The sequence below is a fragment of the Dasypus novemcinctus genome, chromosome 6, assembly GCF_030445035.2.
Source record: "Dasypus novemcinctus isolate mDasNov1 chromosome 6, mDasNov1.1.hap2, whole genome shotgun sequence".
NCBI lineage: Eukaryota > Metazoa > Chordata > Mammalia > Cingulata > Dasypodidae > Dasypus > Dasypus novemcinctus.
Window position 1 is genome coordinate 36,748,071 of NC_080678.1, and position 24,308 is coordinate 36,772,378.

The 24,308-nt window shown below is 42.0% G+C and overlaps 1 protein-coding gene across 1 annotated transcript in view; it reads right to left on the reverse strand.

Moving 5' to 3' along the window:
* The window catches only part of FBXW4 (F-box and WD repeat domain containing 4), an 88,936-nt gene extending 65,731 nt beyond the window's left edge, over window positions 1–23,205 (reverse strand). The window contains exons 1-2 of the mRNA XM_058298537.2: window positions 22,428–23,205; window positions 2,464–2,559 (exon numbers count right to left, since the gene is read on the reverse strand). Coding sequence (XP_058154520.1) covers window positions 2,464–2,559; window positions 22,428–23,149 — 818 coding nt within the window. The 5' untranslated portion in view covers window positions 23,150–23,205. The remainder of the gene's footprint in view (window positions 1–2,463; window positions 2,560–22,427) is intronic.
* Between the last annotated feature and the right edge of the window lie 1,103 nt (window positions 23,206–24,308).

Below are 24,308 nucleotides of genomic sequence, written 5' to 3' on the forward strand. Positions count from 1 at the left end.
TGCAAGGCTAACAGTCTGTACTTCCTCATGTCCCTCCTTCAAAAATCACCCCTAGGCTACCCTCAGAAAACTACAGTGACCAAGGTTTGTGGTGGCCCAATCTTCTCTGGGCTTTCTAAAAGTCAGAAATAAAAGATCAATTAAGTATCACTTTTAATTGGAGAATGCTTAAAATCTGAATTACTGGCAACCTAGACTTCTCATAGGTAGGCAGAGTTTGGAAAAATTCAATAATTGAGGGGCATGGAGGGTCAAAAAGAAACCTTACAGCCAGGTAAAGTAACTTTCTTTCATTCTGCATCCTCACTGATTTGAAGTGTAAGTGATAAATTTCCAGATTTCCAGACTCCTGTAGAAACCTCTTTCCCATAATAGATCAGTGAGGGTATAATGGAGAGAAGAGTGAGCACTGGGAAGTTCCATTCCCTTGCCCTACTAGAGCAAAGGAGCCATTTATAAGTGAAAGGAATAAAGCCCTGTAGGGAAGGATGCTAATGTACTGATTAGATACCTAGATCCTCACAAAGGATATCTACATTTCTGTATTAGAGGATAAGTGTGGCAATGGAAAAACACAGCTTTAAAGCTGTCTGCCACAGTTCAGGAGCTACAGAGAAAATATTCAATTCTCACAGGCAGCTGATAAGAGAAATCCACAAATAGTTAAAGATTCTCTCTATAATCTGGCAGGAGGAAGAAGGGTTAGAGGCCAAGCCAAACCTATGGCACAAAGTGAGCTTTAAGAGGAGAGAGAGGGAGCAGATGTGGTTCTTGAGCAGTTGAGCACCTGCTTTCCACACGGGAGATCCTAGGTTCAGTTCCTGGTGCCTCCTTAAAAAAAAAACAACAAGCAAACAAAAAAGCCAATTCAGGGAGCCAAAGTTGCTTGGTGGTTGAGTGCTGGCTTCCTACATACGAGGTACCTGTTTCAATCCCCAGTCCCAATATCTTGAAGAAAGAGAATCCTTAGTCCCTTTCCCAAGGTAGACATCCTAACAGCCTGTCTTACTCTACATAGGGTGCTGGAGCTTCCAGGTCCCAAACAAAGCATAGGGACAGCTGATTCATCCCCATTTATAGAGATACCATCCCCCGCTACCAAGCCTGTCTGAGCAAACTGGGCTGTTTCTTCCCCAGACTCCTTAATATAAGCGTCATGGGAATGTGGAAAAGTTCTGCAAACTGACTTGATGGGCCATTAAATGCAGCTTGGACTTTGTAGTAACTGAGTTTCTGCTCATGATGTTTTCCCAAGTTGTGTGCATCTATTATATAGAATGTATGCAGATGCTTGCTTTCTCACACATTATGCACATTCCTCTTCAATATCCCCTTGCCTGAGTGCGTGGCACACTCAAATGGGCAGCAAGCAGAGGGGGTTGGAATTTAGTATGCATGTGTTTAGAGCCATCTGGTAAATAGCCATTTGCCTAGGACAAGAAACCAGGTTCATGCCAGGTGAGCAGTGGATGTCCCAGGGCAGCTTGGTAACTGTTTTGTGTGTTCATTAGCCAAACTGCTCAAAACCAGCCCAAAAACACAACGTCAGGGACAAAACCTAGATAGAGAAATAAACTCTACTTTCTGGTATTAAAAGGCAAAAGTGGGAAGCAGGAGGTAAAAGTCCCTCATCTTAAAAAGCCATCTTTCTGTCCTTTAGTTTCTTTACCATCACCACAACTACCACTACCACACACTTCATTGCAACCGGTATCATTGAAACCAGTGGAAACTGGACACAAACAAGAGAGAAAAGTTCATCAGACAGAAAAGAGGCCTGACTGTATCTATCAGCACAGTACAGGTAACTTAGAATGGGGAATCATAATGTTCCCTATCCATTTCAACCAATCAACAAGGAACACTATTTTGGTAGTGACTCAAACAACAACTACAAAATAATTTAGCATCAATGAAGCATAAAATTTATGGTATCAGCAATGCCATTAGCTAAATTTCCTGGCCATTTTTCTCAGCCTTATATTTAAACTTTCCTATTTTTTCTTTTAATAAAGTAGAGGAAAGGTGTAAAGGAAGCCAAGAATGAAGGTATAATTCCCTAAAGGAGAAGATTTGAAGATAAGTAATAGTAAAACCAGATGACTGAAATATTGGTTTCATTTATTTCCTTTGATGAGATAAATTAACAGTGATTATCTCTGAATGGTAGAATTACAGGTAAATTTTATTTTCTTCCTTAGACTTTTCTAATTTTTTTCATATTGCTATAATAAACATTTATTTTTATAATCAGAAAAAATATATAGTTTGTTAAAGTATATTTCTTATTATTCTTTTTTTTTAATGTGATGAAAAGTTGTGGTCACTTTTAAGGTATAAAGGATCACCAGTGCCACTCCACCCAAAAGAGGCCCAGATACACTGTAGCTGGGACCAGTTTTTTCACTTTCCAGCATGCTTTCTTGCCCCAGGTAGCTTTAAGAGAGTCTATAGGCTACTTGCCTGCATTTCCACTTGAGCAGAATCCCCTCTCGGCAGCGCCCCAACCTCCAGTTCTGAGACACCTTCACCCGTTCCTTCACTGGGACACTGGCCATCCTGTGTCCAGACAGAACAGATAATCCAGTCACTACAACTCATTACCAACCAGAGAAAATTCCATGGGCTTACTAAGTGAGGACTCAGGAACATCCAGAATGTATTTGGATGTAGTGAAGGGGTTTGTAGACCAGGAAAGGATCAAAAGAGTAACTCTCTTCTCTATATACTTGGATAGCCAAGAAGGCTGAGAACAGCCTGTCCTTTAAACTATTAAAAGTGTCTACAGGGAAGCAGATTTGGTTCATACCTCCTGACCCATGTGGTGAGCTAAGCCATGTGGTGAGCTGGTCCATGTGAACAAGGAGTGCCATGCTACGCAGGGGTGTCCCCTGTGTAGGGGAGCCCCACGCTGTGTGCCCTGGAAGGAGAGCCGCCCCGTGAGAAAAAGCACAGCCTACCCAGGAGTGGCACCACATACACGGAGAGCTGATGCAGCAAGATGACACAGCAAAAAGAGACACAGATTCCCAGTGCTGCTGACAAAAACGCAAGCGGACAAAGAACACACAGCGAATGGACAGAGAGAGCAGGCAACGGGGGTGGGGGAAGAGGGGAAAGAAATAAATTTTTAAAAGGGGGGACAAAAAAAGTGTCTACAGTGGCACCAAAGCAATCTAACAGGGTAAAGATGACAAATAATACTGGAACCACTGGATATTCATATGGAAAAAGTATGAATCCCGATCTCTATCTCACACCATGCAGAAAAATTAATTCAAAATGGATCACAGCCCTAAACATAACATCTAAAACTATAAAGCTGATAGATGCAAATATATAAAACTATCTCTGCAATTTGGGGAGCAGGGGGGCAGGCAAATGTTTCGTAGGACACAGGAAGGAGTAACATAAAAGAAAAATCCAGTACAACAGATTTAATCAAAATTTAAAACTTCTGTTCACCAAAAGTCACTATTAAGAATATGAATATGCAAGCCACTGACTAGGAGAAAATATTCACAAAGTATGTATCTGACAAAGAACTTGTATCCAGAATATATAAAGACTTCCTCTCTGTATATGTACATATATTTTTGAAGGCTAATAGGCATATGAAAATGTATTCCCATCATTAGTCACCAGGGATATTAATATTTAAACCACAACAAGCAGCACATACCCAGAACAGCAAAAATTAAAAAGTCTGACAATACCAAATTGTTGGTGAGGATGTAGAGAAACAAGAATGCTGCTATACTGTTGGTGGCAAAACAGTACAACCACTTTGGAAAAGGTATGGCAGTTTACTATAAATCTAAACACATATCTGCTTTATGACCTAGCAATTACTACAGAAATTGCTGGAGGCATATGTCCACAAAAAGACTTACACAAAAATATTCATAGGACTTTAGTCATAATATCAAAAGTTGGAAACAGCCCAGGAATCCATCAACAGGAGAATGGATAAACACACTGTGTTATATCCATACAATGGAATACTACTTAGCAAGAGAAAGTAATGATTTTCATAATGTGGCTGGATCTCAATAACATTATGTGAATGAAAGAAACCTTACACCAAATAGTTCATATTGTATGATTTCATTTATGGGAAGTTTAAGAATGGGGATAACACATTTATGTTGAAAAAATCAGAACAGTAGTTGTCACCAGGGTAGGGACAGGAATTGACTAGGAAAGGACATATGGAAACTTTCTAGGTTAATGTTCTATAACTAAATCCTAAAAGGGTATGGACTACACAAATGTACAAGTTTCTCAAAAACTCATCAAATGCAGAAGCCAATGTGGCTGAAACAGTTGGATGTCTGCCTACCACATGAGAGGTCCCAGGTTTGGTTACCTGTTACCTCTTAAATAAGATGACCAAGACAGCAAGCTGACACAATGAGATGATGCAATGAGATTACGGAATAAAGAGACACACGAGGGGAAAAAAACATAATAAGAAACACAACAAGCAGGAAGCGAAGGTGCCTCAAGCAATTGGGTGCTTCCCTCCCACATGGGAGGTTCCAGGTTTGGTTCCTGGTGCCTCCTAAAAAGAAGATTAAAAACAACAAGGGGAAAAATAAATAAACAAACAAACAAACTCATCAAATGATATCTTGAAGATATGAACATTTTAGGGTATGTGATTTTTTCTTAAAAAAAAATCATAAACTAATACACTCCAGTTAACGATATTCATGTATGCTGAAGTGTTTAGGAGTGCAGTGCACTGATAGATGCAACTTTGAAATGCATGATAAAGCAAATATAACAAAATATTAATTGTAGACAGTCATTTAGAAAATGCAAATCAAAACCACATTGAGATACCACTTCACACCCACTAGGGTGGCTATTATTTTTAAAAAATACAATAGAAAATAGCAAGTATTAGCAAGGATGCAGAGAAATAGGAACGCTTGGACATTACTGGTGAAAATATAAAATTATGCAGCCACTGTGGAAAACAGTTTAGTGGTTCCTCAGAAAATTAAACATAGAATTACCATGTGACCTCGGGAAGCGGACTTGGCCCAATGGATAAGGCATCCGCCTACCACATGGGAGGTCCACAGTTCAAACCCTGGGCCTCCTTGACCCGTGTGGAGCTGGCCCATGCGCAGTGCTGATGTGCTCGAGGAGTGCGGTGCCACGCAGGGGTGTCCCCTGTGTAGGGGAGACCCATGTGCAAGGAGTGCGTCCCGTAAGGAGAGCCGTCCAGTGCAAAAGAAAGTGCAGCCTGCCCAAGAATGGCGCTGCACACACAGAGAGCTGACACAACAAGATGACACAACAAAAAGAAACACAGATTCCCAGTGCCGCTGATAAGGATAGAAGCGATCACAGAACATACAGCTAATGGACACAGAGAGCAGACAATGGGGGGGAAGGGGAGAGAAATAAATAAAATAAAAAATGAATTACCATGTGACCTGGCAATTCCATTTCTAGGTACAGACCCAAAAGAATTTTGAAAACAGATATCCACACACCTATGTTCATAGTAGCACTATTCACAATAGCTAAAAGGTAGAAACAACCCAGTGCCCATTAACAGATGAATGGATGTAACATTCAGGAATGAAGTTCTGATACATACTACAACATAAACCTTGAGGACATTGTGTTGAGTGAAATAAGCCAGACAGATACACAAGGACAAAATATTGTAATGGTTTCACTTACATGAAAAAGCTAGAATAAGAAAATTCGTAGATTGTAATTTAACAAATTCTGTAATAAAAAATACATGAAAAAGGAAAATTTATGAGACAAAAAGTAGATTACACAATACGGGGGGTAAGGGGAGCAGAGCACAGGGATGGGGAGTGCTTAATGGGTAAAGAGTTTCTGTTTGGAGTGATAGAAAATTTTTGGTAATGGATGGTGACAGAAGCACAATATTGTGAATATAATTAATGCCACTGAATTGCACACATGAAAGTGGTTAAAATGGGAAATTTTGATTTGTACATACGTTATCACAATAATTTGTTTTTTAAAAATCATGCAAAAAAAGTTAATTGTAGAATCTAGGAGATGGGTATATGAATGTTCATTGTATAATTCATTCAACTTTTCTACATGTTTTTAAATTTTCATTAAAAAATATATTGTAGGGGGATGTTAAAAGTACTCTGGATGAGGAAGATAGTAATAATACATAAAAGAACATACCAGCAACAGGAATGGCAGAGTTTTGGGGCAGGAAGAGACAGACAGGGAGAAGAGTTAGGGCCCCTTTGGACAAAATTTTGAAAACTCACGGGCAAAAATATGAAAATTCCATTTCAGATATCCAGTTTTCTCCTCTATCTCCTTGACCTGCTCTGCCGAACAATACAAGGTATACAGCTTGGGACATAGAGTAATAACTGCCATGTTTGCCTAGAAATTCATTGGCAAAGTAGAAAGACACATTTCATCCAGCATCTACTATATCTTCACACTTGTGACTCTTTACTGAAAGGCAACAAGCAAGTTCTACTTTTAAGATTCGAAAGGCCACAGTATTGAAAAGATGTTTTTGACAGGCAGGAAGAAAAGACACCTTATCCATTCTCAGACAAAGAATTTCTCTGTCTCCTTGCCTCATTTTATTTATTTATTGCATGGAATAATTACTTTTGGTTTATAATGTAAAAAATACAAGGGTAAAAAAATACAGACACTATTAAAAGTTAACACAGCAAAAATGGGTCATTCAGGGGAAGGAGTTGTGGCTCAATCAGAGAAGCTCCTATCTACCATATGGGTTCACATCCCTCGGTTCACATCCCGGGGCCTCCTTGAGAAGGCAGGATCACCCGCATGCTTCGGAGCGCCGCCTGGCCCACAGATGGCGCAGAGAGTTGACTCAGCAAAGGAGACACAACAAAAAAGGGAGACAAGCAAGAACACAGAAGAGCCAGCAGCAAATGAACACAGAGAGCAGACAGCAAGCAAGCCGCAAGGGGGAACGCAAAATAAATAAATACAGACACAGAAGAGCAAAAAGTCACAAGGGGGGAGGATAAAAAAAAAGTGGGTCATTCATCTCACCCCTGGCTGGGACTCTCCCCTGCTTAGAAGCAACTATATATACACTGCACATGCATATAATATAGGTATTATAGGTGAATTTATGCATATATCCCCTTTTTAAAAAAAACAGTAGTATACTATTCTACTCATTGCTTTCTTCATTTAATATATCTTGGGGATCATTCCGTATCAATATATTTAGATCCATCTCATTCTTTTTAACAGTAGCACAGAAGTTATGACTCTATCATAATTGATTTCATCAGCTACCTACTTACTGAAATTTAAAACATTTCCAGAATCTTGAAATTATAAACAATGCTGCAATAAATACCTTTGTATCTCTATTAACATGTGAAACTATATCTAGAGAAAAAATTCTTAGAAATGGTATTGAATGGATCAAAGGAAATTGTGTATTTTTCATTTTTATAGATAATACCAAATTGTCATCCAGAAGAGGTTATACCAATTTATACTTCCAGTACCATATAAGGGTATTTATTTTTTAATATCCTTGATTTTTTCTTTTTTAAAAGAAGTTTCTTTAGGGAAGCAGACTTGGCCCAATGGATAGGGTGTCCACTTACCACATGGGAGGTCTGTGGTTCAAACCCTGGGCCTCCTGACCCGTATGGAGCTGGCCCATGCACAGTGCTGATGTGCACAAGGAGTGCCGTGCCATGCAGGGGTTTCCCCTGAGTAGGGGAGACCCATGTGCAAGGAGTGCGCCCCGTAAGGAGAGCCGCCCAGCGCGAAAGAAAGTGCAGCCTGCCCAAGAATGGCGCTGCACACACAGAAAGGTGACACAAGATGACGCAACAAAAAGAAACACAGATTCCCGATGGCGCTAATAAGGATAGAAGCAGTCACAGAAGAACACACAGTGAAGGGACACAGAGAGCAAACAACTGGGTGGGGAGGAGGGGAGAGAAAGAAATTAATTAAATAATAAATCTTTTTAAAAAAAAGAATACAAGCGGACACAGAAGAACATACAGCAAATGGACACAGAGAGCAGACAACTGGGGTGGGAGGAAGGGGAGAGAAATAAATAAATAAATCTTTAAAAAATAAAAAAATTTTAAAAAATGAATAAAACACATGGAAAATATGCTGGAACAGTTATAGTTTGCAGACACGCACATTAGAACAATTATTAAAGTACCACCTCACATCTATTAAGTGGGAAAACCTGACACTAGCCTTGGTTTGATAGAAGGGTGTGGGTCTGGTCATGTATTACGGGTAGCAGGCACAACTGGCAGAGCCTTTCAGAAAGGAATTCTGTCTCTTAAGGCAAAAGTTCATGAAATGATACCTTCTGACCCAGAATCCTCACTGTGGGCACTATAACACAAAGAAATAGTTCAAAAGAAAAAAATGATACATTTTTTACAAAGATATTTACAGTTGCAGCTATCTATTAGAGCCAAAATCCAAAGAGTCCAAATGACTGTTTGTGGGAGAGAATGGTATACTAATGCAATGGTATATACTGTCACTAGAAATGATAAATGTGAAACTGCAAAACATTTTGGAAATGATTATAGCAAATAATGGTAAATTTAAAACTCAGTCAAATTCATAAAGGTAGAGAGGAGACACTACATAAAATTAAGTCTCCTTAAATAAGTCAGAAGCTCTAAACAGATGGTGCTTTAGGAAGCAAGCAATTTCTTTTATTTATTTATTTATTTTTTTAAGATTTATTTTTATTTATGCTCCCCCCTACCCCCCCACTGTCTGCTCTCTGTGTCCATTCGCTGTGTGTGCTTCCACCCTCAGTGGCACCGGGAAACTGCGTCTCTTTTTTGTTACGTCATCCTGCTGTGTCAGCTCTCCATGTGCACAGTGCTGCTCCTGGGTGGGCTGCGCTTTTTTCACACAGGGCGGCTCTCCTTGCAGGGAGCAGCACTCTTTGTGTGTGGGGCGCCCCCACGCAGGGGCACCCCTGCATGGTACAGTACTCCTTGGGCATGACAGCTCTGCACATAGGTCAGCTCACCACACAGGTCAGGAGGGCCTGGGGATTGAACCCTGGACCCTCTCATATGGTAGGCAGAGGCTCTATCAGCAGAGCCATGTTTGCTTCCCAGCAATTTCTTTTTGTTACAACATATAGTTGTTGATATTTAGGTCTTTCTAAAAACAGTAGTTTAAATAAAGTTGTGAAAAGAGCAAAGAACGCAGACTCAGGAAACTGGTCTGTATCCCAGTTCTCCCTCTTACAAATTATGCAACCCTGGGCACCTAATTTCTCTAAGCATCTATTTCTTCATCTATGAAATGAACATATTATTTCACATATTGTGGGGTTTTAAAGACGATGACCAGAACAAAGCACAGTAAAACTATAAATCACTACAAAAAGGTTATTTTATATAACTATTAATATATACCCATTAATAATGTCATCACTAAAGTTAATCCAACAATCATTTATTTTTCTTCAAAGTTGGTTATAACAATTAGATATTGTTCTCATAATGGACATTAGCCTAATGATTAGGATTTGGGCATATACATATTAATGCTAAAATGTATTACTGAATTCTTCTATTGGGTGAAATTTGGTCCTTGGTTCACATTACTAGAGAGCAACCTATACTACAATATGGATAGAGAACTGAAGACAGCAAAAGATGAATTTGCAGTATATACCAAAATAACTAAGCAAGCTCTTAATGAAAAAGACTAAATTTACTTGTCAAACCTTACCTACAAATCCCTCCCAAACATAAGAGAAGAGATTGTAGGTAGTAACACCACTCCTTCTAAGTTAAGTCTAAACTAATAGATGGGGAGGCAGATGTGGCTCAAGTGATTGGGCTCCCGTCTACCATATGGGAGGCCCCAGGTTCAATTCCTGGGGCCTCCTGGTGAAGGCAAGCTGGCCTACACCATGGAGAGCTGGCAGCCTGCGCCGCTGAGAGCTGGCACAGCAAGATGAGGCAACAAGAGAGAGACAAAAAGACACAAAAGAATATGCAGTGAATGGACACAGAGTGCAGACAGCGAGCACAAGTGGCAAGGGGGTGATAAATAAATAAAAATAAATCTTTAAATTAATAGATGGAGGGGAGACTAAAAACCGAATATTTTGGATCATAGCAGGAAGAAAATAAGGGAAAATAATCAACATATTTCCTGAATTGGGACAAACACACTTCTCTCATCTCCCTGGTCACTTAACTTACATTTGGTGACACTTTACCAAGGGTGAAAGCACTGCCCTGAGGGCTTGGTTACAGCAGCAAGAAACTTTCAAAGTTGAACTTTATAAGCTGCTACCAAACAGCAAGTGCAGGCATCCTCTCCCAAAATGAACACCATAATCAAAATACTTTGCTGCAGTCCTTCAATTTAAATTTTTACTTTTTTCTTAACCATTGCATTTGGCTTTGCCTTTACTTTGTTGAAAGCAACTTAACAATTCAGCTTTTTCATTCCCTTTGTCCAATCATCTCTGATGGTCAGCTTCCCTAGCTGGTGGCCAAATCGTACCTGTATTTTTATTGGCTTTAGCACCTGAAGGATCAGGAGGAATTTTTTTAAATCTCCTTTCTCTGAAAACAGGTATCCCTCCCTCCTGGTGGGGACCTGTCACTGTCCAGTCAAAGGGAGTTGGCAGAACAAGGCAGCAGAAGAAAAGTGCCTGACAAGACAGGAGCAGGTGTCCCTTGGAATTCAGTAAGGAACCTTGCTTCTATCCTTGAAATGCCCTCCGGCGGCTGTTTCTCCAGCACAGTTACTAGTGTAAAACGAGGCTCCCCCATTTAAAAAAAAAAAAAAATTATTAGTGCCCTGTAAAGAAACCTCTTGCATGGCTGTTACTGCAGAGGAATCTCTAACCTGGCCTGTGGACCTGGTCAAACTTCCATTTTCCCAGCCTTCCTTCTCTTGCCTCAGGCTCACTTTTCCACTTGGTTCCCTCCCTCTCAGCTTTCCGGCACTTAGTCACCATTATAGCTTGACTGCATTCCTGGGTGCATGGCTTATTTTAAACAAAAACAACACAACATGTACCCAGCAAACAATCTGGCCCCTGAAAATCTTGGCAACAAATGAGTCCTGAGAGACAGAACTTAATCTTGGGAGTTATCTAGAGTTCCCTTTCATTTCACCTCTCCAGTTCCCAATTCCAAACCAAAAGCAAACAAATATGCCTAGTCTGAAGAAAAATGGCTGGGGGTTGAAAGATGTTAAACGTACATAGTCTCTAAAACCAGAAAATTCCAGGATCACAAGTCTATTTCCCTCCTTGTCCTGGTCTTGAATTTTGATTCCCCTTGATGCCACCAATGCTGCCCACCAGCTTGACTGCCATGATTTCCATCAGCCTAACTTCCTGCTGACTTAGGAATGCAAGAAAGGAGGGAATCAGTCCAGTCCACAAGTATAAAGAAAGGCCAATTCCAGGGGCATTGGGCCGAGGAGGGGGGACAAGCTATGCAATGTGATGATGGGGGCTTGGAATTTTATCTTAACACTGTCTGTTATTGATTTGATCTTCTTGCTCTCCGGAAAGCAGATTTTCTCCCATATTGCCTGCACCCACCAGCTCTTTTAACATACCAAGACTGTGGTTTTAGTGTACAAGTATTTAAGCAGCCCAAAATACCTAAAAGAAACTTCTAAGTCTTCTTTTATACTTGGATTAGGTTGAATACTCCAGAGACCCCAATAGCAAAAGTGTATAATTAAGATTCCAAAAACTCAATGAGAAATCATTATTTTGTGTTAAATTGTTTACCCTTCTGGCTAGGAAACAAGGAGCAGTCCCAACACCCAGGAAGAAGTAAGGCTTAGGAAACACATCAGCATGAGGAGAGGACAGCTTAAGGAAGGTATGGACCAGACTCCCAACTCCCATGAAAAGCTTCCCAATGTCAACTCACTTTACCCACTCAACCTCACCTTCCATGGCTCCACACTGCAACTGGACTCCCGCCTAGCCCATCTCTTCTATATTCATTCTAATACCCATGTTTTTACCTATATTGCCAGGACCAGCCTACCCTTATTCCTGACAAATGTTTGCTTCCCTCTTCGAAGGGCCAGTCACATTTACCCATTCTTCAAGAACCAGCTAAAGGCTCTACTACCCTGATTTCAGACTGAACCTATTATAAACTGCTGGGCATTGTCTTTGTTTGTTCAATTCAGCCATAAATTCCACAGAATCAACTCTTAAACTTCTTAGTGCTTCCAAAAGTGGCTCTTAACTAGAGAGTTGCAATATAGTGGTATACCAGGAACCCTGAATAAGTGGCCATCAAATTTTAAACAATTTTTAAAATTTCTTTTCATTCAATTAAAGTGCTACACTTTTATGGGGATTTCTGTCAGATAAACCACTGAGGGAAACAGACTTGGCCCAGTGGTTAGGGCGTCCGTCTACCACATGGGAGGTCCGTGGTTCAAACCCCGGGCCTCCTTGAGCCATGTGGAGCTGGCCCATGCGCAGTGCTGATGCACGCAAGGAGCGTTCTGCCACACAGGGGTGTCCCCCGCATAGGGGAGCCCCACGCACAAGGAGTGCGCCCCGTAAGGAAAGCCGCCCAGCGTGAAAGAAAGTGCAGCCTGCCCAGGAATGGCGCCGCCCACACTTCCCTTGCCACTGATGACAACAGAAGCGGACAAAGAAACAAGATGCAGCAAATAGACACAGAGAACAGACAACCAGGGGAGGGGGGGAATTAAATAAATAAATAAATCTTTAAAAAAAACCACTGAGACACAAAGTAGCTCATGATATAATTTGCAGCAAATAAGAAGATTGCATGTTCAGTAGAACATACATAACTTTACATCAAAGGATGTAAAAGACCAGGTTCACAGCAGTAAACAGTTCTACTCAAAAAGTAATACACCATAGGGCGAAAAAGTAAATAGTGCAAGTAATCATAGAAAGGTTTTTACACTTTCTGAAACTTGCTTTTTTACAAAAGGACATTCGCCTTTTAATTCTTTAACGTACTAATGAAAATTCTAACATCATACAAAAATACGTCTTAGATATAAAAGGTGAGAAATGTGGCTCTAATGTGTTTTGCGAGATACTGCTTAGGACCTGTTCAAGCAAGAGTCTTATGGTTCTCCCCCTTGGCAAGTCACACTTTCCACAACACCTGTAGAGTTTCAGGAGCCTGGACACACTATCCTCAGGGTCCAAAGGCCCTTCTTAAAGATGGACAATACACCACATCTTCAAGAAGCCAACCAAGGCCTCCAAAGAGAAGCTCAGAGGAAGGAATCTCAGTTTAAACTATCTTAATATGGCACCCACATGTCAAAAAATGCCCACAACAGTTTCAGAAACAATAGGGATAGCCCTGATCCTTTACGTGAATTTAGGATTTAGAGTTGGACCTTGTTCGCATTCATTTCTTACTGTTATTGGTCAGTTTCTATATTTGTGGGGCACTTGACTAGTGTGTGTTTTCTGCAAGATGTTAAGAGATAATAAATAAGAAAATAAAGAAAAAAAAGGATTTTATGGTCAAAACACTTTGGACAATGCTGGCTGAGACAAACGTAATCAAGTCTCTCTATCACAGGACTTCTTGGTATCTTTAATTTGAAAATGATATTGTGAATCCCCGAGAGAGGGGATTTGGTACACAGCATTTCCTATACTCATAGGATCATACAATCAGTTTTTCAAGAATCCCACAAAATAAATTTCAGAAAGGCAATATAGTACTTTCTTAGAATAATCAATAGCAAGAATGATATCACCATTTTCGTGAACAGGCCTTCCTCTAAGTGAGTCATGAATTAAGCGCTAGCAGACTCACAGATGGACTTTGTTCTCAATACGTTCAAAATGACATTTCCCTGGACTCCTCATCTGAAATGTGAGGAATAATTACACTGCTTTGCCTCCCAGGGTTGTTTTTTATTGTTTTTAATCTTGCAACTATGTTCCATATTAATCACCAAAACAGGTTCTCAACCAAAGTGGCCAGGCTTTAAAATCCCTGGTGCCCTCCTGGCCAGGATGAAGGGATGTGGAGAATATGAACCAGATGCCACCCAGAAAGTTTTTACATCTCCAGTTTCTAGGCCATTATGATAAGGTCAAACTGCAGGCAAGATAAGGCCTGAACGAGAACTTCTCCTTTAGTAACTCACTTCTGGAGAGAATCCCCTCTTAAGCACACACACCATAAATATCTCAATCTTGACACACCTCTTCAATATGGCTTTCTAAGGAAAATTTTTAAAACATGGATTGGAGTTCTCTGTATGGGATTTGTTTTATTTTTTCAACTGTCCTGTAAGGTTGAAAGTATTTCAAAACATAAAGTTTAAAAGGGGAGGAGGAGTGGATGTGGCTCAACCAATTGGGCTCCTGCCTACCACCAAGGAGGTCCCTGGTTCAGTTCCTGGTGCCTCCTAAAGAAGACGGCAAGCTGGCATGATAGGCAGGCATGGTGAGCTGAAACAACAATATGATGTGACAAGAGCACACGAAGAGAAACATAATGAGAGGCACAACAAAGAAAGGAACAGAGGTAGCTCAAGCAATTAGACACCTCTCTCCCACATCAGAGGTCCCTGGGTCTGTTTCCAGTGCCTCCTAGAGAAACAAGGAAGATGAACAGACACAGCAATTGCAAACAATGAGGAGGTGGGGAGAAATAAATAAAATAAATCTTTAAAGGGGGGTGGCAGGTCATGCTGGAGCTGCAGGGAAGAAAGAAAAAGAGTACTGGAGGAAGACTATTTCCCTCTCTCCATAGAGAAAAAGCCTACTCCAGAACTAAAGAACAGGGGAAGTATCCTTCCTTTCAATGAAACAGCTTTCCAGGAAAAGTATCTCAATACAGTTACTACAAAACAATTTAATTTCCCTGTCCCATCAACTGCCACCCCATCCCCATCCCCCTCCCCCCCCAAAACCCCACAGATTGTGGATTTCCTCTCATTCTTGGCAGAGTTACCAGAAGAAATATAATACCCCCTTCGGACTGCTCCCAACAGCTGCTGGAACTAGAGGGGGGAGTTGGGGGTATCCCTCCAAAGCTGCCTCTAAAAATGACCATTTCCCCTTCTAAACCACACAGGCTGTAAGCATAAGCATTCTCTTCCCTATATTCTTAAGGAAAGAGGAGATCCCAAAAGCAACAGTGCCCCCTGGTCCAAAATACTTGCCTCCAACCCATCCATTCTCCCCAATCTAACTGTTAGCTGAAGCTTCAATACAGTAAGCCACCACTCTTACTTCACTATTGACATGTAATTCTTAAAACACTCACCTACTATTTCATGGAACTAGTCATTTTTAATTTAACCTATCCATTTCCAAGCTAGAGTTCTTACCAAACTCCTTTTCAATGTCATTTCCTTTCCTTGTGAATGTCTCCCAAATCTACACCTGGCAAAAAACACACATGTCCCCTTTCTAGTCAATAGTCCTGAAAAACAAAAATGTGGGAACAAATTCAGTAATGGCTACCCTCTACCCTTTACCCCTTCTCCAACACCATCACACATCAAATGCTCTTCAACTGTCTAGAAATCCCCTTCAGTAGGCATCAGAAAGACATGCAGTTAGCCTTGTCTCTTAGCTGAGACCACCAACAAAGAAGTTCATGAATGTCAACTGGGGGTAGAGGCAATATGTCTCTGTGCCGGGAAGAAACTGGACAGAGCCTCCAGCATCATTCCCCAAAGGTGACAACTGGGGTTGAGTGAAGACCATGAAAACTGTACAAGAGCTGGGGGGGGCTAAGGGGTGGGATATAACTTAAGGAATGATTTGGAATCAGGGGTAGGAGAAGGCAGAGGAATGAACTGACTGACCCCAAATGTCTTTTCCATCTCCTACTCCTATGATTCTTTGACCTCCAATTTTGTGCTGTGGACAAGGAATGGAAAGTCAACATACACAGTGATGTTTTGAAAGAGCCTGGCAGTCTGCTCTTGTCATTTAGTGGCCTTTGCATGTATTTTTTAAGGTGTCTCTAAGTCCTGTCTTCATTTCACAGTTGTCACCTTTCTCAGCAATTTGAGCTCATGTCAAATACCAAAAAAGGAGAAGAAAGAATGTGTTGGCAATTAATTGTGGGTTAAAGAGAGACAGGCACAGGGGCCCATTGGGTGGCCCAGACTTCCAGGGAGGACAAGGTAGACAGATTGGATAAAATGAAAAACTGACTCAAAGTTAAGACAAGGCAGCCAACCCTCTAACAAGAGGTAAATTCTTTCTCCAGATAGTTTCATGCTTGGTTTTGGATACAGCTCTTGAGCATCTACATGATTCAAAATTCATAAACGAAAAGAATCAGGGGCAGTGTAGCTCAGTGGTTGAGTGTGCAGTCCCAGGTTCAATCCCCGGTTCAATCCCCAGCACTGCCTAAAAAAAAAAAAAAAAAGAATAACAGCCTTCTTGCTTCTATGGATTACAACTGGAGTTCCATCTGAATACTATTCAATCTCTACTCAAGAGTAAACCAAATCTTTGGATTCTCAGCCTCTTAATGGATGAGAAAGCTGAGATAAATTCTGAAGCTTAGGCCAAAATCAAAGGGAGGAGAGGGTGAAGAGAGTTGTCAATTTTCATTGAAAAGTCAAAATCCTATTTTCTCATTTTTTTCAGTTGACCTCATCTTAATTTTCAAAATTTATTGGAGCCTGATCTCAAAAAGAGTCTACCTGAATTTCTCCCTGTTTCATGGCTATGAGTCAGGACCAGTAACTAATCCAGTGCCTGGGTCAACTCAGAGTTAAGGTTAAGTTGTCATGTAAAGTTAATTATTTTCTATGACAAACACTCAAAAACATATTTTTTTTAAATCATTATGCTTCCCCAGTAACCTCAGCATCAGTTTGATTTCAGCAGCCCAAATGTAACTTTACCTAAAGGTAAAGGTGCAGGAAACAGAAAAAAGTACAGAGTATTGAAATATTTTCAGAGATCTCATTCCAATACGAATTCATATGAAAGGCAGTATATCTTGCAGATTGTGAAGACTTTTGGTTTTTCCATGGTTCTACCTTGAAAGGCAGGAAATTCATCCCCTATCATTCAAGTTTTACAAGACTGTAAAGGATATAAGTAGCTTCTGTATTCTCATGGTCTTGGAAGAGGAGGCCTCTTCCATTCTTCCAGTTTGCATTTGGAGGTACTAACTGTATTAGATCATTTCCTGCTTTCACAGGTGTACCTATTTATTTATTTTGAGCATGTAAACTGAACTCTACTTTTATTAATTCACAGAAACCATTAAAAATAAGGTTATTTTCAAAATGGCTGAAGAGAGTAACTTCACCTACATATGAAACCTTACAATGAACTGGAGAACAAGCAAGAGACTCTCCTTCCTAGGTAAGCCAGAAAGGTAAAGGAGAAAGCCTAAGCTACTTTAAGTTGATAATTATTTTCTGAAAATCACTGTTTGGGTCTTAAATGTAACCAGTCAGCAATATCTTCTCCATTCAGAGTTAGGAAAGGAAACGTCATGCTTTCTGAGCCAAAAAAATGCTCTTAGGCACAATCATTTTAAAACAAACAAACACACTCTGCTTATCTGTGTCTATCTCACCACTCTGGACGTTAATCATCACTGAAATAGATACCCCAGTCCCCCAACCTCAAAGAGCTCCAAGCCTATAGGACCGGGGTAAAGGAATGAATGTATATGCCAGGGCAAACCCCTCAGAATCCCTACTCCCTAAACACCTATTGTTAATTCTAGGCAAATCTATCACAGGCCAAATGCAAGAAAGCACCCAGATACTGCCTGAAGAACATTTAAAATAAAATTCAAGTTTTAAAATACACAGGAAGGAAGGAAGAGTCAAGTAAGTTTTCTTTAACATAAAACTAGCAAAAGTGAAAAAAAAAACAAATGGTTTACACATACTGTTGCTTTTTTGTTAATTTGCAGTATCAGAATTTGCAGATAAGCACTGTTCTTCCACTTGTCCTATTGTCTGTCTACTTCTTGCATTTAGCCTCCACTATAAACTGACAATTAAATTTCACTGTTAAGTTCTTGAAGCCTGAACAAGGTTAGTTTCCCCCTACTCTTTAGGGAAAACTTAAAAGATTGGTGTATGCAACATTTCCTTGACTTTTCTATTATATTCAAGATATTTCTACTCTCCCAGGCTTCATTAAACCTTTGAACAAAACTGGCTTTAAATCACATGATAGACTGAAACTACCTTTATGTCCCCTTCAAAAAAAAAAAAGCTCAGGATCCGAGCGTTCTGTGTCACTGTTTGGACAAGAGGCCTAAAGGGAAGCAAATTATTTGTTTGTGGTTTTAAAGTGGTCAAAATGCCTCCAAGCACAAGTATAAGACCATTAACAAATCACAAGAAACCAAAGCAGTTCATCTTACTCAACAAAGCTATGATCAGTTAGGAACAACCAAACTGAATGGGGCTTGCCCTGGGCCGGAAGGTCAGTACACCTTAGCAGTTGGTATTTCTCAGAATCAAGAGGCTCTTCAGCAGTGAGTGTAGACCCTAAGCCCACAGGTTCTGCTGTCATGTTTCCAAAAGCATTCAGGACATGAGAAAAACCTAAGCAGCTGGTGTGTATAGGTGTGTGTGTTTTCTCCAACCTCCTGTCTTTCAGCAGCACCTCCAAGTCAAACCATTCCTACTTCTGCTAATACAGACTCACTAGAAGAGAAGCCGACCAGTAAGTTTGATTTTATACCAATTTATTGAGAGCCTCCTGTGTACTGAACACTGTGCCAGCACTGTCATGTTACTATGTTTAAGCCTCATTTTATTGGGCAATGTTATTCCCCTTCTTTATAGATAATAAAACTCAGGTCCAGTGAGATAATATGGCTTCTGATAAAATGCAGTTTTGTGTTGTGCTTATAAAAAATGTATCACATTATCCAGTCTGCAGTTAATTAGCCCAAAGCACGAACCACAGCCTTGCCACAATACAAGGAACCATATTGTCACTGTACTTTGGGCCCAGACTCACTGATGCCCTAATGTCCTAACAGGACTGGGGTGCATGCTTACACAGGACTGGGGAGCATGCCCAGAGATAGCAACCACCTCTCTTAGTGGCTTATCATGTCTCTGCAGCTGTCCTGAAATAGACCACACTGGTAAACACACTGTCCACCTGATGCATAACTTCTCCCCTCAACCCAGAAAACACGAGCAGTGACCATGCTCTTTATCAAGTGCTGTGGTAAATATAACTTACCCAGAAGGCCAAAGACACCTCATCCCAGGACACAGGCCAGAAATCAAAACACACATAGCTACTAAACAAGAGAGTCATAATATCACTTTACAATCTCTGAGCACTTTACACCATAAACTCTTTTTCGTTTTGTTGTTGTTATTGCTAACAGAATGCAGACTCATTCCCACTATCTCTCTTTTAGAGCTTTTTGAAAAGGAAAGAAAATAAATTCTTTCATTCATTCATTCACTCTCCATAAGGAGAGAGAGCCAAACTTTGCCTTGGATGAATTGGGTCCCAGTCATTTTAGCCAACTTCTCTCCTAGGTCAACTGATACGTTCATCAAAAGAGCTTTTCTTGGGAAGCGGACTTGGCCCAGTGGTTAGGGCATCCGTCTACCACATGGGAGGTCCGAGGTTCAAACCCCAGGCCTCCTTGACCCGTGTGGAGCTGGCCCACGTGCAGTGCTGATGTGCACAAGGAGTGCCCTGCCACGCAGGGGTGTCCCCTGCATAGAGGAGCTCCACGCGCAAGGAGTGCGCTCCCCATAAGGAGAGCCGCCCAGCACAACATAAAGTGCAGCCTGCCTAAGAACGGCGCCACCCATATGGAGAGCTGACACAACAAGATGATGCAACAAAAAGAAACACAGATTCCCATGCTGCTGACAACAACAGAAGCAGACAAAGAAGGCGCAGCAAATAGACACAGAGAACAGACAACCGGGGCAGGTGGGGGGAAAGGGAGAGAAATAAATAAATAAATAAATCTTTTTTTAAAAATGAGTTTTTCTTTTAAGGAAGGAAGAAAAGTATTATTTTTGCAAGGGACAAAACTGGCATGCCCCTAAAATCCCAAGGAATCATTATTATCAACAACAAAATTTATTAACAAAATTAATAAAAAGAGTTAAGCAAAGTGATCAGGTTCAAAATAAAATTTGCAAAAGATTATAGTAATCTTGCACATCATCAATACCCAGATGGAAAACATATTAAAAAAGAGATTGTAAGTAAAAACAAATGCACAAGATACTCAGGAATAAGTGTAACAGGTATGTGAGAAGTTTTTATAGTAAAAATTTTTGAAAAGACAAAAAAATTTTTTACTAGAGAGGGCAGTAAGAGGGAGTAGAGACACAAAAACACGCAAAATAAAAAGTCTTTAACAAGGATAGTCTAACCATTACAGATTAGACTTTATCTAAAAGCAACAATATTAAAAATAGTATGGAAATGGAAAAATAAATCTGTGAAACAAAATAGAAAGTTCAGATGTAAATCATATATACAGAGAGAAGTAAACTTAATATATGACACAGTAAGCTTTCTAAAACAAAGAGAGGAGCAGGTGTAACTCAGTGGTTGACTGCCTCCTTCCCATGTACGAGGTCTTGGGTTCAAACCCTGATGCCTCCTACTAAAAAAAAAAATTCTTCTTTAACAGAGGTGTAGCAATAAGTGGATAGCTAGTTAGAAAAATAAGTTGAATTCACTCCTTGCATCAAAACAAAAATAACACTGATGAAAATGCTAATCATTAAAAAATCAAATTGTTAGGAAACCAGTCAAAAAGATTTATCAGATCTGTGGAGGAATTAAATTTAACTTGCCTTTGGAAAAAAGGGGAGAAAAATTATAAAAGACCAGCAGATTATAGTAAATTAAAATGTAAAACTTCTTTAGGATAAAAACAGTAAAGTTAAAAATAAATGACTGGAAAAAAATATCGGCATCAAAGGTGACAGACTAAGAGCCTATATCTATGACCCACAAGGCTTCAAATTTAGAAGAAAAACATAAAGGGCAAAGACTCAGAACAGATAATCTCACAGAAATAAACACAAGGGAAAATATTTATTCTGGCCAGTGGTAAAATAAACGCAAAATAACACAACTTTGAGATACTATTATATGCCCACTAAAGTGGCATGGGTTTTTAAAAAAATTCTCACATGAAATTGATTCATTCTTTGCTGGTGCCCCGGTAGCTTGGTACAACCCCTTTGGAAAGCATAATCTTTGATCCTAAAGTCAATCTTGGGAATTTATCCCAAGTATATAATTTTAAACGAGACATGTTTTGTATGGTATGTGAATTATATCTCAATAAACTTCTTACAAAAATAAATTATTCATTTTACTGTTATCTATAATAGCAAAAAAAAAAAGGAACACAAAATAAAAGTTCAATATTAGAGGAAATTTTAAATTTTCTTCAAGTACAGCCCACAAACAATATGCACCTCGTCTGTTAGGATCAGTTAAGATGGCAACTATGGGGGCAGGGAGAGTGTCCAACAGAAAAGTAATTCTTAAAAATGAAAACAGTTGTCTAGAGGTGATGGTATTCTGGGGTTTTATCTTTTAAAAAAACTTTAATGTTGTTAATCTGTGCTATCTCTAGTCTGAGGACGTAGAAGGCCGAATGTGAAAGCTTTTACTCCCGTTTCCATGTCTTTCCCCCTGCTTCCTATTTAGCAGCTTCAGTGAGTTCGGTGAAGTTGTTAATTCACGGATCTCAGACCCTACCAAAAACAGGCTAAATTGCAATACGGCCCCTTTGTACACAGCCTAGTGCCTTCTGCCTCAAGCCAGCACCCTTCTTTGACTACATCTGCCTGTAAAAGTCATAATCTGTGGCTGGCACCTGGATCAAGGGCTTTCTTTTCCGGTCTGAGCCCTCTGGTTACACTTCAGGCATCATTTTTCTCCGTATTCGATTTTATCTGAGCTGAAGCCTAACAACCTTTGGGGGGAAATGGGAAGGATTAATGTCCAGAAAAACATTTTGATAGACCACGGAGCAGGCATGGGTCCTAGACCAGTACTGGCGGAGGCCTCCAAAGCATGCGGGAACCATGGAACTGGCTGCTCTATTCCTGAGACACCGAGTCAGCCAAACGTCTGCGAAAAGACACAACTACAAAGCCGAAGGAAGTGCTTAAGATGGGTAATTGTGAGGAGACGCCCATGGGGGAGGGTGCTGCCTGGGGATGCTCTTGGGAAGCTTCCCTGGGATGCTGGCCGCCGAGTGGAGAGCACTGGAGTCCCGCAGTGCTCAAGGAGGGGCCTCGGCGGAGGCCGGGTTTAGGCCTCGGAATTCGGGGACGACACGGCCCCGGGCCGACCAGGCCTCGGCGCCACGCCCTTTCCCGGGACGCGGGCCGGCCCGGGGCGGGGAGAGGGCGGGCGAGCGGGCGCTTACAGGTCGGTGCCGAGCCGCGTGAAGCCGGAGTTGAGCGAGGCCCGGGCTATCCGGCGCCAGAGCAGGTCGCAGCTGGTGAAGCGCCGCAACCAGCGGCACACCTGGGCCAGGCGGCCGAGGGCCCGCATGTCCAGGTAGGAGCAGATGAGCAGCAGCAGCTCCTCCGGCAGGCGCCAGAGCGCGGGCCCCGAGGCGGGGCGCGAGGGCGGCTCCCGAGCCGCCGCCGCCTCCTCGGCCGCCGCCGCCATGGCCGCCCCTGTCCCCACGACGCGGCCCCACGCCTGAGCCCCTCGCCCCAGCGCCTTCCCCGGCCTTGCGTCCTCCCGCCGCCCAGTCCTGACCCTCCTTTCTTCCTCCTTCCCATCACCTCTTCCTCTTGCCTCCCTGCCCGACACTGCGCTCCCCTCATCTCCCCGCACGGGCCTCTTTGCCCGTTCTTCCACGCTGCCGCCTCCCCCTCCTTCCGCCCCTGGCCCAGCCTTCGCTCCCGCCTCGGCTCCCGCGGCCTCCTTCGCCCCTGGCCCCCGCTTCGCCTCCGGCCCCGGCTTCCCTTCCGCCCCGCTTCCTCTTCCGCCTTGCCCTGCGCCGGCTTTTCCCTTCCCCTTCTTTCCCTTCCCCCTCGCGACCCTCCCTTCCTGCAGTTTCCGCGTTTCCCCGCCCTCGTCCTCGCCCTTCCCGGGCCCGCCGTTCCCGGGGGGCCCAGAGCGGCCCTGGCTGCCCATCAGCGGCCGCGGGGCCGGCGGAACCGGGAGCCGAGCCCGAGCCGCCGACCCGGGAGGAGGCGACACCAAGTCGGCCCGGGTCACATGGGGGCGGCGCGGACCGAGATTTGGGCCCGCCCCTCACACCCGCGGCCTCGGAGCCGCCTCGGGGTGCAGGTGTGTGCCGGGGTCGAGGAACGGACCCCATCCCCCGGGCCACCCCGACCTCTGTCATTATAAGCACATGCATTCAGTCATCAAGCGTGTCGTCAGGCCCCCCCGAGGGCCTGGCCTAAGGCCACCAGAGGAGCCTCCGCGGTCAAGAAGCGCCTAACTGGAGACTGTCCTCAAGAAGCACCTAGTCAGGTGGCCTTCCCCCTTCCGGAGCCCTCTTCTTTCTCAAGTAAAGGTCCTTTTCACAGGCTACATACCAGATCCCCACTAAACTGCAACCGAAGAAGTCAGCAGTCCACTTGCCCGGGTTCTAATACAGGGTCCGAACCAGGATCTTGGCAATGAGCTGTGTTTTAGACATACCCTGGAAGGTTGCGTGTTCTGGGTCCTGAGTCCATAACTTCCAATCCAGTCATGTATCTAGAAATGGCCAAGGGCTTCTTATTAGCAGTCATCACCCAAGTGTAAGTTGATTCCCCAAGGTCACTTAGAATCCCTTTCCCATACCACCTATTCCGTTCATAGGGACATGGTCAGAAGACAGAGCTAAGAGAAATCTACTGAAGAGACCTGTGCTATCCAACACTAGCTACCGTGGCTATTGAGCATTTGAAATGTGACTAGTCCAAATCCAGATGTGCTGTAAGCATTAAATATGCACCAAATTTTGAAAAGTTATATACGTAAAATAACAATAATTTTGTATTGATTACATGTTGACGTGATAACATTTTGGACATATTGGGCTAAATAAAATATATATATTTTTAATGTAGCTACTAGAAAATTTAACAGTACACATGTGACCTAACACTTGTGGCTCACATTATTTTTCTCTTGGCCTGCCCTAGGCTAGGCAGTAAGAGTGGGAAGGAGAAAAAATGTTCATCCCAGTCTTTAAGTGTGTATTTTATACTCCAAATCCCAATAGGAAGGATTTGGGAGCATTCTTTTATATTTATCTACCTCTTAAGATCCATCTTTAGGAAGCAGGAATGAATGAGTA